Source organism: Physella acuta, unplaced genomic scaffold, assembly GCF_028476545.2.
Source record: "Physella acuta isolate Inbredline_101_S28 unplaced genomic scaffold, ASM2847654v3 ptg000243l, whole genome shotgun sequence".
NCBI classification, from domain to species: Eukaryota; Metazoa; Mollusca; class Gastropoda; family Physidae; genus Physella; species Physella acuta.
Window position 1 is genome coordinate 344,411 of NW_026731762.1, and position 16,965 is coordinate 361,375.

At 41.6% G+C, this 16,965-nt stretch overlaps 2 protein-coding genes across 2 annotated transcripts in view; both read left to right on the plus strand.

Annotated features, from left to right (window-relative positions):
* LOC131938397 (uncharacterized) overlaps nt 1-16,965 on the plus strand; it is a 72,247-nt gene that overhangs the window by 24,317 nt on the left and 30,965 nt on the right. Inside the window, exon 2 of the mRNA XM_059296400.1 lies at nt 10,061-10,386. Within this exon, the coding sequence (XP_059152383.1) occupies nt 10,204-10,386 (183 nt within the window). The 5' untranslated portion in view covers nt 10,061-10,203. The remainder of the gene's footprint in view (nt 1-10,060; nt 10,387-16,965) is intronic.
* LOC131938398 (SUMO-interacting motif-containing protein 1-like) lies at nt 904-2,733 on the plus strand. Its single transcript, XM_059296401.1, has one exon. The coding sequence runs from the start codon at nt 904-906 to the stop codon at nt 2,731-2,733; it is 1,830 nt and encodes a 609-aa protein (XP_059152384.1).

Here is a 16,965-nt window from a genome sequence, read left to right on the forward strand (position 1 = left end):
TCTCTGTTCTCTGATGAGTTTTTAGCGCAATTTCCATTCTGGAGAATTGCGTTTATTAACCCGTCATTTCTGGATGTATGAATGTATAAATGAATGGATGTGTGTCCGCAGCTTTAAGTCGTATCTCCTCCTCAACGAAGCAATATCGAGGACTAGTTCCAAAAGCAATTATGTTAAGCAAGTTTTGAGGATGAACATAGGCCAAAAAAATTCCGGGTTTCTTTCATGGATTTCCCGGAAAAGCCAAAAAACCTCGGAAAAAAATGCAGTTTTTGGCCCATATCTCGGCAACCAGACCACTTAGCGACTTGAAACATGTACCAATCGATTCCTGCCATAATTTAGAACAATATTGCCGAAGAAAGTTTTCAAGAATATCCTTTCGTTCGGTCACAAAAAAATGTTTGAATTAATTAAAATTTGGACCGAATTAGTAGGCATTTTTATCCAACCACACCACACGCGTCATCACGCTCAATAGCTGCGCCATCACGTTCAATGGCTGCGACATCACGTTCGGTAGCTAGAGGCGCAATGTTTTTAGTCATGTAACTCTATTGTAAATAAAACATGTAAAATACTGAAAAAAAATTAATAAAAAACGTTTTAATAACTAACCAATGGTTTTACTAACCCTGCTCTTGATTTACGCTACGACAGAGCTATTTGTAGATAACATATGGAAATTGCGCTTAAATGTCACTAGACTTTTTAATTAACTTGTTTTCTTCTGTTTAAACGTGTTTTTTTACAGTATAATTTTTTGTTATGAGTTTTGAAAATAAAGTAATATAACTATTAATATTTGTACAAGGAGCTGGAGAGCCACATCTTGACATCAAAAGAGCCGCAGGTTGCCGACCCCTGCCCACCTACTTCATTCTTTGTCGGCTTTGCAGGCGTATGGTTAGTGGTTTTCTAGCTAGCGACAGGAGCAGTGTGCAGCTATATGAAGACAGTGTGCAGCAAGCTGGAGACAGTGTACAGCTAGCTGGAGGCAGTGTACAGCTAGCTGGAGACAGTGTACAGCTAGCTGGAGGCAGTGTGCAGATAGCTAGGAGCAGTGTACAGCTAGCTGGAGACAGTGTACAGCTAGCTGGAGGCAGTGTACAGCTAGCTGGAGACAGTGTGCAGCTAGCTGGAGGCAGTGTACAGCTAGCTGGAGACAGTGTACAGCTAGCTGGAGACAGTGTACAGCTAGCTGGAGACAGTGTACAGCTAGCTGGAGACAGTGTACAGCTAGCTGGAGACAGTGTACAGCTAGCTGGAGGCAGTGTACAGCTAGCTGGAGACAGTGTGCAGCTAGCTGGAGACAGTGTACAGCTAGCTGGAGACAGTGTACAGCTAGCTGGAGACAGTGTACAGCTAGCTGGAGGCAGTGTACAGCTAGCTGGAGACAGTGTGCAGCTAGCTGGAGGCAGTGTGCAGATAGCTAGGAGCAGTGTACAGCTAGCTGGAGACAGTGTACAGCTAGCTGGAGGCAGTGTGCAGCTAGCTAGGAGCAGTGTACAGCTAGCTGGAGACAGTGTGCAGCTAGCTGGAGACAGTATACAGCTAGCTGGAGACAGTGTGCAGCTAGCTGGAGACAGTGTGCAGCTAGCTGGAGACAGTGTGCAGCTAGCTGGAGGCAGTGTACAGCTAGCTGGATACAGTGTGCAGCTAGCTGGAGACAGTGTGCAGCTAGCTGGAGGCAGTGTACAGCTAGCTGGAGACAGTGTACAGCTAGCTGGAGGCAGTGTGCAGATAGCTAGGAGCAGTGTACAGCTAGCTAGGAGCAGTGTACAGCTAGCTGGAGGCAGTGTGCAGCTAGCTGGAGACAGTGTGCAGCTAGCTGGAGGCAGTGTACAGCTAGCTGGAGGCAGTGTACAGCTAGCTGGAGACAGTGTACAGCTAGCTGGAGGCAGTGTGCAGATAGCTAGGAGCAGTGTACAGCTAGCTAGGAGCAGTGTACAGCTAGCTGGAGGCAGTGTGCAGCTAGCTAGGAGCAGTGTACAGCTAGCTGGAGGCAGTGTGCAGATAGCTAGGAGCAGTGTACAGCTAGCTGGAGACAGTGTACAGCTAGCTGGAGGCAGTGTGCAGCTAGCTAGGAGCAGTGTGCAGCTAGCTAGGAGCAGTGTACAGCTAGCTGGAGACAGTGTACAGCTAGCTGGAGGCAGTGTGCAGCTAGCTGGAGGCAGTGTACAGCTAGCTGGAGACAGTGTGCAGCTAGCTAGGAGCAGTGTGCAGATAGCTAGGAACAGTGTGCAGCTAGCTGGAGACAGTGTACAGCTAGCTGGAGGCAGTGTACAGCTAGCTGGAGACAGTGTACAGCTAGCTGGAGGCAGTGTGCAGATAGCTAGGAGCAGTGTACAGCTAGCTGGAGACAGTGTACAGCTAGCTGGAGGCAGTGTACAGCTAGCTGGAGACAGTGTGCAGCAAGCTGGAGGCAGTGTGCAGCTAGCTGGAGGCAGTGTGCAGCTAGCTGGAGGCAGTGTACAGCTAGCTGGAGACAGTGTGCAGCTAGCTAGGAGCAGTGTGCAGCTAGCTGGAGACAGTGTACAGCTAGCTAGGAGCAGTGTACAGCTAGCTGGAGGCAGTGTGCAGCTAGCTAGGAGCAGTGTACAGCTAGCTGGAGGCAGTGTGCAGCTATGTAGGGACAATGTGCTGGCACTAATAGCTACCGGCAGCGGCATAGAATTCCTGTTTCCTAATGGGTCATCCGAAAATGACGTCACGCTATCTCAGACCTCTTGACCACTACCACCAAAACGATTCTCTACTTAAAATGAAGTTGCAAAGTCCCACAACTGCTCTAACACCAAGTTATATAAAAAGAAATAAAACGTACCATATCGTCACAAAATGCTGACCCCCTCCCATGGTGCATGACGTCATTTACAGACGACCCCTGTTTATTGCTGAAGATTCGTTGGCTCCTCACCCACCCTGACCCACCCTGACCCACCCCACCCCAGTCTACCCACCCAAGTCCACCTATCCTGCCCCACTCCACCCCAGACCACCCACCCCAGTCCACCCCACTCACACGGAGAAGCTAAGACTTAAGTGGCTTGATTTATTAAATGGAACAGAAAACAGGCCGCTATGACGTCAGTGAATAGCTGTGAAGAGCTTTATATCACGTCAGATATCCGGGGGGGGGGGGGAACGTTGTTCGATGGAGGATGCGCGTCTGAATGGATGGGGGTATTAACTATAGGAGTCTCCAGTGTACTTTAGTGAAAACTTTTTTTGTGGAGGATTATGGGAGTCACCAGTCACAAGAACTGAGTGGGTGGTCTATGGGAGTCACCAGTCACAAGAACTGAGTGGGTGGTCTATGGGAGTCACCAGTCACAAGAACTGAGTGGGTGGTCTATGGGAGTCACCAGTCACAAGAACTGAGTGGATGGTGGACATTGAGAGTCACCAGTCTAAAGAGATGAGTGAACGTATGGCTATGAGAGTCTTTGCGTCATGGTGAGTGGCGTCAGCTTTAAATTCCACAACACAGTCGAGTCAGTGACGCGACTGTGCATTCAAGTCGAAGGTTCATTTCCCGGTCAAAATTAGAATTTTGACTTGGTCAGTAGGTCATCTATCAGGCTCTCACGTCTGATGACCTGCGCCTGGGGTCTGTCTGGAGACGTCACTCGGGCAGTGCGATGACCTTTGGGGTCACTGGGGTCACTGGGGTCACGGCATGAGGTTTGATTCCCTCTCGGCACTTCCGGGACGTAGTTATGGACGTTAGCGTAAACTAAAACAGTTCTCACTGGTCTCGTTGGTTTCTATACATGTCAATCAGTTATCCCATAACCCCGCAGGGTAGTGCTCGTGGGGTGGGGGGGGGGGAGATTGTTGGTGGGGCGCAACAGTTCTTCTGTCTTCTGCTGCTCAAAGCACTTCTGCGGCGGGCAGCCAAGTCCCATTCTTGGTGTGCCGCATTTAATGTCGTCGTTCTCTCCCTCGTCCTCTCCCTCTTGGCACTGTGCCTGCGTGAATATTTTTGATATGTCTTTGTCTCGTGTCATATGTCTATACCATCCGAGCTTCTTTGGCGATACTTAGCAGGTTCTCAGAGGGACCAATGACGTTGGTGATTTTACCACAGGCCGCTTTATTTGTTATGACATGTGTATGAGATCCTTAGGAGTCGGCGTTATCATCACATTCATACACATTTGGTAGTTTAAAAATTTTCTGCTCTAAAGGCTATAATTCTAAGCTGTTCGTAAAATCTCTTTTCCGTTTTGGTTCAGACGTTTTAGACTTCTCCAGAGCTCTATAATTGTAAACAAATGTCTTATCTTGCTCAACTTAGACCCATCTATCTAAATTTTCTTTCTAAAAACAGACAAATCAATCACTATGTTTAAAGAAGTAGATATGACCTAGAACCTTGCATAGCGACATACGCAACTCACCAAGTCAAACTTCAATAACGCTTGAAGATATATCCGACCTTGGCTAAATACAGATGTTTTTGACCTTAGCTAAAGACAGACACACTTTACCTTGGCTAAAGAGAGACAGATCCGACCTTGGCTAAAGAGAGACAGATCCGACCTTGGCTAACGAGAGACAGATCCGACCTTGGCTAAAGAGAGACAGATCCGACCTTGGCTAAATACAGATACATTTGACCTTGGCTAAATACAGATACATTTGACCTTGGCTAAAAACAAGCACATTCGACCTTGATTACTGACAGACATGTCTCACTAATTAAAATTACAATTGTCGTTGACCTTGAAAGCTGTTTGACCAGATCGCCGTAAGCGGCACGTGTTGGAGAATACAAATGACGCAACCACCGCCCCAATCACGTCCCGTCATCAAATATTAACACGGCGTTATTTTTTTAACCCTTTATTTCCCCGCCTACCGATCAGTACGACCTCCAGTTTCAAATTCTCTCAAAGTCCGAGTGACCTTGACCCGCCAGGCTTTCCCCGCAATTCATCATCCACCCGCCGTTAATTAACTTTAACCCACGCCCCCCCCCCCCCCCAACATGACGGCCATCATCAACGTTGCTTGTGCTCCTGTGTGTTCGGGCGGCGCGACATCACTCACTAGGCTAATCCCACGATGCACTGTTAACTACCATCGACGACAACTCTTGTGAACCTGTGACTGACTGCCGGGCCTTTCGCTGACCTATATCTATTATAAGATATCACGCTTGGTAGTGTGTCATTCCGTCTCATTATTCGGTATAGGCATTTGATCTGCGGCCTAGAATGTTTTGCATTTAAGATGTCAATTTCACAATGAAAATGAATTATGGACAAGGAAACAGATTAAACATTCAACATTTTACTTACGTTACACCTCCCTAAAGATGTAATGCTCGACGTGGGCGTTGAACGGGTTCACCAGATAGTATAACATCTTTACATTCGAAAACATTGTTTAGACGAGTATGTAAAAACAAGTGTAAGTGTAAGAAAAAAAACTTCCAGGATATGTTAGTGTTTCTGTGCTTATAAAAATCGTCCAGTGGTTCTCGGTTGATGTAAAGAGCCCTTTGATCACTGCATTCCAGGCGTTATTTGTTCAACCGCTGTTTCTCATTTTTGCTCTCACAGCCATTTCTTTTTACAGGTGGATAAACTGACATGGACGTAACAAAAGTGCGACCAACAGTGGGTGGGTGAGGTGTGGGGGGGGGTGAGGCAACTGTAATTGAAAAATAAGTAACTGAATTTTATTTGTTGTTAGAAAACAAAATGATTCAATTGAGTTTATGTGGTAGAGCCTCTATCCCCAATTTGAGAACCACTGCTGTGGTGTAAATTGCCAACGCCACAGTTAGCTCCGGGTGAAGGAAAGAGCCTTCCCTCAATTAGATATTTCATACGGCGAATTTGACAATTTTTCCCGCCAACATCCAGTCTAACTCTGCTGCATGCAAAGCGCGTCTGTCTTGGGATGTGCTTGAATGATGTAAATGTGTGTGTGGGGGGGGGGGGGGGGGAGGGGGATAGTTATTTCGTATGACCTCCTTGTTAGTTCATTCTCCCCCTACTGGTGAGGTGGGGGAGGGACGGGGGAGAATTCCCGTTCATCATTGACGTGACGATAAGCGAGTCATGGGATAGATTTAGTGCCAATAAATGCGCGTTCAATAGCCAGGAAATGACTACCATTGGACCAGGAACTGTTGGGGGGGAACACACAGGAACACAGGGGAACACGTATCTTGCCTGGGGTCAAGAGGTCAGGGGAGAGAAGAAATAGAGCGACAGAGGCAATAAATGACAGGGTAGCCATAGATGAGAGAGTGCCATTTATGACAAGTAGCCACACACGACAGACAGATATATGGATATATGACATACAGCCATAGATGGCAGAGTGGCATATGTAGCAACATATGACAAAGTAGCCATAGAAGACATAGTGACATTTATGACAAGTAGCAACAAATAACAATGAAGCCACATCTACTTTTTCAACTAAAAGCCGTTGGCAATGAAAAAAAAAATGAAATATTCAGATCGCATAGACTTTCACCCATTGAGATAGGTTTAAATATTTATGAAATAGGATGATTTGTCATTATGCACGTACACATAGTACTCATAGAAATGAGAGGACAAAAATGGATGAAAATTTAGACATAGTTAACAGTTATGTAGCATGTTTTATTTTAATATTTTAGGTGGCTATAGATATATAACCTAAAAAGTTATAAAAATAGTAATTCATAAATCTAAATTTTACTTTGAAGCTTAACGATAATCCGGACATCGCATTTAACTCAGCCACGGTTTATACCCTCTTGCAAAGTGACCATTCCATTAACCCTAACACAAACACCATTCATACCACCCTGTAAAATCACCATTCCATTAACCCTAACACAAACACCATTCATACCACCCTGTAAAATCACCATTCCATTAACCCTAACACAAACACCATTCATACCACCCTGTAAAATCACCATTCCATTAACCCTAACACAAACACCATTCATACCACCCTGTAAAATCACCATTCCATTAACCCTAACACAAACACCATTCATACCACCCTGTAAAATCGCCATTCCATTAACCCTAACACAAACACCATTCATACCACCCTGTAAAATCACCATTCCATTAACCCTAACACAAACACCATTCATACCACCCTGTAAAATCGCCATTCCATTAACCCTAACACAAACACCATTCATACCATCCTGTAAAATCACCATTCCATTAACCCTAACACAAACACCATTCATACCACCCTGTAAAATCACCATTCCATTAACCCTAACACAAACACCATTCATACCACCCTGTAAAATCACCATTCCATTAACCCTAACACAAACACCATTCATACCACCCTGTAAAATCACCATTCCATTAACCCTAACACAAACACCATTCATACCACCCTGTAAAATCACCATTCCATTAACCCTAACACAAACACCATTCATACCACCCTGTAAAATCACCATTCCATTAACCCTAACACAAACACCATTCATACCACCCTGTAAAATCACCATTCCATTAACCCTAACACAAACACCATTCATACCATCCTGTAAAATCACCATTCCATTAACCCTAACACAAACACCATTCATACCACCCTGTAAAATCACCATTCCATTAACCCTAACACAAACACCATTCATACCACCCTGTAAAATCACCATTCCATTAACCCTAACACAAACACCATTCATACCACCCTGTAAAATCACCACTCCATTAACCCTAACACAAACACCATTCATACCACCCTGTAAAATCACCATTCCATTAACCCTAACACAAACACCATTCATACCACCATGTAAAATCACCATTCCATTAACCCCAATACAACCACCATTCATACCACCCTGTAAAATCACCATTCCATTAACCCCAATACAACCTCCATTCATAACACACTGTTAAAATCGCCACTGCATCAACCCTAATACAACCAGGATCCCTACAGAACTGTAACTAGCCTAACCCTCTGTGTGTGTGTACATCTGGCAAGCCACCGCGGTCAGACAATGGACACACACACACACACTCACACACACACACACAGACACACACACACACATTCACAAACAACCACCACGCGACATTAATTTAACAATTAACAGAAAACTTTTTTTTTCCTTTTTACCCCCACCCTCCGCCAACTTGAAACCTAAGACGAAAAAAAAAAACCAACCCTAAAAATCGAAGTGTCAAATAATTAAATTCAAATTCATCTTTTTTTATGTTGAGCTTTAAATTTTTTCCCCTCCTCCTCTTCAAAAACCTGGCAATGTAAACGTGAATTTAATTCGGATATAATGAGACAAAAAAACTTTTCACTGACATTTTTTTAAACCTTCACACTAACGGCGTTCTATACGCAATTTGTCACGTTTTTTCCTCAGCACTTTTCAACGTTTGTGCTAAAACCCATTAACCCTTTCCCACCCAAGGCTATTTTGAATGCGCACAAAAACCGGAAATGCGTGAAAAGGATAACAAGTCTTAATGATAAATACATCTTTATTTTATCAGAGAGATTTATATAAAAAAGAAACACCATTGTTTTTATTCTGTCAAGAAAAGAATAAATATAGTCTCCCGTTTTCAGTTTTAGCTGATACGAAACTTTCGTCACACAATCTCCGGAATGTTTATGGAAGCTATTGTATACAAACTTAAATCTAGATCTAGATCGAGACTCCAACAGTAGGTTTTTTTTCTCGTTGACTTTTAATTTTGTTGCCGTAATTTTAGTAAAGTAAGTTTTTTTTTTATTCATTGGTTTCAAATTATTTTGAAAATTGAATTAGTCGTTTACATTTTTTTGCGATGTCATTTAAAATAACTGTATTTTAATAGTGTACTTTTTTTCGTATTCGAATTTTTTGTTTACTGAGCGTCCTGACTATAGTTAAGTACGGGCGTCAGTAGGATTTTTCAAGTCGCTGTAATGTGGGAGAAAAACTAAAAAATTCATAAAAAACGTTTTAATAACAAGCTTTTATGTAATGATGCACTAAAAAGTAGAAAATAAATTATAGACTACTATTTAAATAACTATAAAGAAAAGCGTGGGTCACTTTAGTATCTATTGGATACCTTTACTAATGTTAAGGAAGACACCCACGCTTTTCTTTATAGTTATTTAAATAGTAGTCTATAATTTATTTTCTACTTTTTAGTGCATCATTATATAAAAGCTTGTTATTAAAACGTTTTTTATGAATTTTTTTTTCAGTACTTTACATGTTTTATCTACAATAGAGTTACATGACTAAAAACCATTGCGCGCCTACTGAATATCACGTTCAGTAGGCGCGCAATGGTTTTTGAACGCAGCCATTGCGTGGTCGTGATGGCGCAGCTATTGATGACGCGTGTGGTGTGGTTGGCTAGACATGCCTACTAATTCGGTCCAAATTTTAATTAATTCATAAAAAATCAATTAGGCATCCAATTAAGTCAAATTTAGTTTCAGATTGCATTGTCTTCATGTCTTGACCCACGTGCCAACTGTGAATCGTATCGGTCAAGTAGAACTGTCCGAATTTTCACTCCTGCGTTTCTATCTAGACTGACGACAGACAGAATGACGAGGAAGTGAGTTAAATAAAAGCTTGTAAAAAAAATTGAAATCATTGGTTTTTTTTTTAGACAGGCGCGCTGATTAATTTGTTCTTGCCTAGAGTAACTGTGTGTAGGCCTTCGGCATTTTGTTCTTGCGTAGTGTAATTGTATGGACGCAGTTTGTTCTTGCCTAGAGTCTGACTTTATGTATGGCAGTCTGTTCTTGCTAAGAGTATAACTGTATATACCGAAGTTAGTTCTTGCCTAGAGTATAACTTTATATACGGAAGTTTGTTCTTGCCTAGAGTATAACTGTATGTACGGAAGTTTGTTCTTGCCTAGAGTATAACTGTATGCACGGAAGTTTGTTCTTGCCTAGAGTCTGACTATATGCAGCAGCAGTTTCTTCTTGCCTATAATCAGACGGTATATTTTTGGCTATAAGAAAAATTGCCTGCACTCTATAGATATAAATTAAATTAAAATATTATTCTAAATTTGTATTTTTTTCTTAGCACCTGACACCCCCAGAACAGCCAAGTTGGATTAACCCATCAAGATGTAATTTATAAATGGACGCAGCCACTGGCGCCGTGAGTTTACGGCTTGGTTTGAACTTTGCCCTTTGAACCGACGAACTGAACAGCCTCCGACACTAATGAACATTCCCCGCTCAGCGCCCGCCTCTGTAGAACAGTCACGTGCTACTGACGTCATGAAATGCGTGGGTCGTTATTATGACGTCACAGAGGTGATACTGGCATACGTCATCGCCGGGGCGACGTTTGTACTCAGCCAAGCCATGGATATGCCTTTATCTGGAGGGGCAGCACTCGACATGGTAGGGCACTTGTTGTGTGTGTTCGTGTCTTGGTTGTGAGTATCGATACTGTAGGGCACTGTGTTTTGTGTGTTCGTGTATTGGTTGTGGGTATCGATACTTTAGGGCACTCTTTTGTGTGTGTTCGTGTCTTGGTTGTGAGTATCGATACCGCAGGGTACTGCGTTGTGTGTGTTCATGTATTGGTTGTGGGTATCGATACTTTAGGGCACTCTTTTGTGTGTGTTCGTGTATTGGTTGTGAGTATCGATACTTTAGGGCACTTTTGTGTGTGTGTTCGTGTATTGGTTGTGAGTATCGATATTTTAGGGCACTGTGTTGTATGTGTTCGTGTATTGGTTGTGGTTATCGATATTGTAGGGCAATGTCTTGCTGCTGTGTATCGATACTAAAGGGCAATGTTAAGTGTTCACGTCTTGCTGCTGGTATCGATACCGGCAGGGCACAGTAATGTATGTGTTCGTGTTTGTTTTGGTTGTGAGTATCGATACTGTAGGGCACTCGTTTGTGTGTGTTCGTGTCTTGGTTGTGGGTATCGATATTGTAGGACACTGTTGTGTCTGTTCGTGTCCTTACTTCTGGGTATCGATACTGCAGGACATAGTGATGTATGTGTTCGTGTCCTTGGTGTGGGTATCGATATTGTGGGGTACGTTTAAGTGTTCATGTATTGTTACTAGGGCAATGTGAAGTGTTCGTGTGTTGTTGCTAGGTATCAATACTATAGGGCAAAATGAAGTTTTTTATGTCATGCTGCTGGGTATCGATACTCTTGGCCAATGTGAAGTGTCCATATCTTGTTACTGGGTATCGATACTGTAGGGCACTGTCACATGTTTATTCAATGGCGTCCTTTTTATGTATTCTTAATGTTAGCTTTAACAACGTGTGTTGGTACCGAGTGTGCTCTTGTAAAACATATTCGGTTGTACCACAAGGATCTGTAGGTCCAACTTTCATATAGCAACACATGTTGTCTGATCCTATGATTATTGTTAGCACTAATGTCTTACATGTATGGGCTATCGCCGAATGAAAGTATTTAGCACCTTTGTATAGGGCGTCTTTTAGGTATTATTGTTACACGCTGTTGTATGAAGTTATTAGGGTAAGTAAAAAAAAGGAATTCTCAATATGGCTAATTTCGTAAGTCATACCTTTAAGGCTTCTTTGTTGGGTAAAATTAAAACATCTTTTTTTCTCCATATATTTTTTAAAAAGGGCCCGCTACTCGAGAAATCGTAGAAATGTCTGAAAGAAACCCTACACTTAACAAACATTAATTATTAAAATACACAACTTTGTACGCTCAGACAAGGAATAAAATTAAAGAGTCGCATTTAAGGTGTACATGCATAGATTGTTTTTTTTTACTAAAACATAGACCGGCTTCTCTCCCCTTTAAATGATGCTCTCCCCTTTCTTTTATGCAGTTTCCAGTCTATCGTGTGTTTGGACAACTGCGAACTTGACCAACAAAAAACTCACTCAATAATTCATCACAGAATTGTGAATTTGACCAACAAGAAACTCACTCAATAATTCATCACTCAACTGTGAACTTGAAAAACAAGAAACTCATTCAATAATTCATCACACAACTGTAAACTTGACCAACAAGAAACTCACTCAATAATTCATCACTCAACTGTGAACTTGAAAAACAAGAAACTCACTCAATAATTCATCACCCAAATAGCTCGCACTGGCATGTGTGAGATAAAATTAACTCATTTAAAACCAAACGTTTCAGTTTCGTCGGGGGAAAAAACAGCAACCCACACACTGACCCTTTTCGGCCCCACCCCCACACCCCACACCCCACCCCTTTTTTCGTTAAATTCCAAACCAGGAGGCCGGTTCTTGTGTCGTTTGAAATTGATTTTCACAGTTTGTCACCGACTGAGTGATAAAATCTTGACTAGCTTTTGAAGGTTGACAGGAAATTGAAACATTCATACGCGATGCATCAAGATTAGTAACTAAACATTCCTCCCTCCTTACCCAACCCACCCCACCCACTGAAAAACGAATCAGGAATTAAAACTTCATGAAAACGAAACCTTTACCAAAAAAAAAAAAGAAAAAAAAAAAAAAAGAAAATTTCTCTTGAAGTTAAGCTTCAGCAGATATTAAACCATCACCAAACCCAAATTAACTCAAACATTAACATCGATAGGAGCTTAACGTCACAGATAGCCCACCTCAAAATAGCCGCATCCAGAAATAAAGGTTTACTCTTTTAAGCCTAAATTACTCCCCAAAACCTTACAATCAAGGGGCTCTATAAATCAATAGACGTAGCGAGACGTCTTTGATCTAACTTCTCTACCATGGTCTCAAGCTTGAAGAAATCGTCAATCGAAAATTTTCAAACGCTTTCTCAGAGGTTCGGACCCAGGAAATCATTTCCCTAATTATATTTTAGTCACAGCTTTAAAAAAAAACGTTACTAGATTAGTGAAAAAAAAAATTAAAATTAGAAATCTCCCTACTTAGGACATTTCTGGTTATTTACCCGAAATTTTCGGCAGTGCGGACAGGGAACATTTCTGACATGTCAAATGGAATTGTGTGACATTTCAATTTGGTTTCATTGACGTTGTTCAAACCAGAACAGGACGCTGATGTAGCAGGATAATGGCTTGATGAGGGGTTGGTACAACTTGTTCCATGGCTATTTGCACGGTCTTTCACTGACGTCTACTTGTGGCTGAGAAATGGGACACTCGTGGTTGACAAATGTGACACTAGTGGCTGACAAATGTGACACTCGTGGCTGACAAATGTGACACTCGTGGCTGAGATATGTGACACTCGTGGCTGACAAATGTGACACTCGTGGCTGACAAATGTGACACTCGTGGCTGAGATATGTGACACTCGTGGCTGACAAATGTGACACTCGTGGCTGACAAATGTGACACTCGTGGCTGACAAATGTGACACTCGTGGCTGACAAATGTGACACTCGTGGCTGACAAATGTAACACGTCTGCTCGTGGCTGACAAATGTGATACTCGTGGCTGACAAATGTGACTCCATGTCATATGACATCGCGTATGACCTGACTCTCCAACGTCCTTAACATGTCTACATGACTCCACGACTCAATTACTGACCTCTGACCCAGCCATTGCTATACATATTTAAAGCTTTACTAATTAAAATCGAAAAATTATTTTAAAAAATTAACTGCACTATATAGAAGCAAGCAGACATTAATGTAGTGAGGCATAATTTATGACCTTAAGGAATGGCCGTCTTACACATCCGCAACCCCAATAGTTTCACCCACCGCTAAAATCAATTGATGAAATTTCAAAGCTCATCTGCTTGTTAAAGCTTTAAAACCACCAGCATTAAATATGGATAGACGTTTGCATATTTGATTAGGTGTAATATGAGCGACTGGTATTGCGAAATAATTTACATTTTTTAAAACTGGTAATATTTTTTTTTACTAACTTTCTGTAAAAAAACTAGATACTAGCTGGTTGACAATAGGATGTTTCAGACATTGTACAGCGAAATAGGAAGCAAACGCCATAAATAGATGGATGGCTTTTTATCAATACGTTTATTGCGGTAACTATTGGTTCTATCAATGGGACATTCCATAGTTATTAGATGTTATATGTATACTTCCGTATTTCACAACTGCACCCCACCTTCAAAGTTCTATCGCAATCACTCAACCACACCCTTCAGCCACATTCCCCAACCACATCTCTTATCAACACTACTTATCACACGCATTCAAACACACCTTCTACTAAACTATAAACATAACCCTCCACTAAACCCAACCATCACACCCTCAACAACACCATCCACCCAACCATAAACCACATCCTCTACCATAACCCTCAATTACACCCCTCCACCTCAACCCTCCATCGCACCCCTTCACCACAACCCTCCATCGCAACCTTCAACCACACCTCTACTCCACATTCTTCCACCTCTTGTTATTTTTATGTGTTAGCGTGGCTACAGTACGCCACACCCGTACACATTAAACAACACACACACACACCTGCTTCACACACCTGCCACACACACCTGCCACACACACCTGCATCACACACCTGAATCACACACCTGCATCACACACCTGCATCACACACCTACATCACACACCTGCACCAACCACACTTTCACACATTAAGTACACAACATGACAGAGTAAACATAAGTATCACCACATATGTATCACCACATACTTATCACCACATACTTATCACCACATATGCACAACCACTTACGTATCTCTACATAGGTAGCACCACATATGCATCACCACATATGCATCACAACATATGTATCACCATATATGTATCTCGGCTGTAATAAAATGTGTGTGAACTTATATTAGCACTGACAAAAATATATCCCCATAATCAATATGTGAACTTGACACCCAGTTAATTAAACTTAATTAAAATATAAATTACAATCACCAACTGGGACTCCCTAAAGAATATTTGTTCTAGACATCACAAGGGAGTTTTATACAATTATCTGACTCCTATTAATTATCGTATCTCTCGTAAGACTTAATTAATTACTTACGTTGATCTAAAACTGTCTAAAAGTCGTTCCGTAAGCGTGGCTGTGTGCGAGTTGTCAGTTTGGTAGTTCCAATAGTCGTGGCTTGGTAGGTTGGTAGGGGTATCGGACGACCAGTGTTTCTTCCAGACTTTTTTAGCGCAATTTCCATTCTGGAGAATTGCGTTTATTAACTCGTCATTTCTGGGAATGTATGGATGGATGAATGTATGGATGTATGAATATGTGTCCGGGCTTTAAGTCGTATCTCCTCCTCAACGAAGCAATATCGATGACTAGTTACAAAAGCAATTATGTTAAGCAAGTTACGAGGATGAACATAGGCCATAAAAATTCAGGGTTTCTTTCATGGATTTCCCGAAAAAGCCAAAAAACCTCGAAAAAATGCAGTTTTTTGCCCATATCTCGGCAACCAGACCACTTAGCGACTTGAAACATGTACCAATCGATTCCTGCCATAATTTAGAACAATATTGCCGAAGAAAGTTTTCAAAAATATCCTTTCGTTCGGTCACAATTTTTTTTTGAATTAATTAAAATTTGGGCCGAATTAGTAGGCATGTTTTTCCAACCACACCACACGCGTCATCACGTTCAATAGCTGCGCCATCACGTTCAATGGCTGCGACATCACGTTAGGTAGCTAGGCGCGCAATGGTTTTTAGTCATGTTACTCTATTGTAAATAAAACATGTAAAATACTGAAAAAAAAATTTAATAAAAAACGTTTTAATAACTAACCAATGGTTTTACTAACCCTGCTCTTGATTTACGCTACGACAGAGCTATTTTTAGATAACATAAGGAAATTGCGCTAAAATTGTCACTAGACTTTTTTTAATTACTTGTTTCTCCGGGGGGGGGGGGGGGGGGGGTGGCACTTGAAATTTTCGGGGGGGGGGGGGCGGTAAACTTTCTTCGGGGGGGGGGGGGGGGCGAACACTGTTAAAAGTATATATTTTCTATATAAATTATATAAATTTCATTTCGTTCGGGGGGGGGGGGGGGGATGCCTGGAAGAAACTCTGCGGACGACCACTTGTTATCATGCAAACATCAAAAGTTAAAGTTGATTTTTTTTGCACAATACCGCACCCTCTACTTATATATATATATATATATATATATATATATATATATATATATATATATATATATATATATATATACATATATACATATTTATATATATTTTTTAAAATTTATTTATTTATTTATATATGGGTGCATGACATAGATTAGACACTTGGTCTCATGCCATATATGTATTGACAAAATATTTTATTTAAAACTTGAAATTTAGGTCGTTGTTCAAATCATTATGCCAGTCCACACTCTGGCCAGATTTTTTGAGCAACTTGAAGCCAAAACGATGAAGTGAAGGGAGAGAGACAGCGTCTAATCTTGTTGAAGTTGTAGCCAGACCAGAGACGACAGGCGGTCCTTGACAAGACGGAACTACTGCTACCACAGAGTCTCTCTATGCGCATGCGTCCCACGCATCAAATCTGGTCACGTTTCCTGTTTTCAGCGGATATTGTCACTAGAAAACTGACGAGACAACACGTTCTATTGGATTTTAAGAGTTTTTCGTCTTGGTTATGGCCCTTTAAAAAAAAAAGGTGACTTGGTTACGCCCTTTTCCTTTTTTTTTTGCTTTTGAAAACTTGCTTTTTGAAAAAGTCTTAGCTATCATCTTTTGTAAAAAAAAACACGTTTTAATACCCCCCTTTCTCCCACTCCCCCTACACACGCAACATTTATATGTAAGTCTAACATCGGTTATTCCCCTTTTTACCTTATTCTAGTTAGTTAACCTATTTTCTTGTTGCTTAGTTATTCCCCTTTGAAGATGCTTATATTATCCTCTAATTTTTTAGTCGCCTTGGTTCTCCCCCCCTCCTCTCTATTCTCCTTCCCCCCCCCCCCCCCCCCTCCCCAACAGACCCAATAGCGGAATAAAATTGAATCATATTTGTCAATTGAACATCCACGTTTTTCGGTTT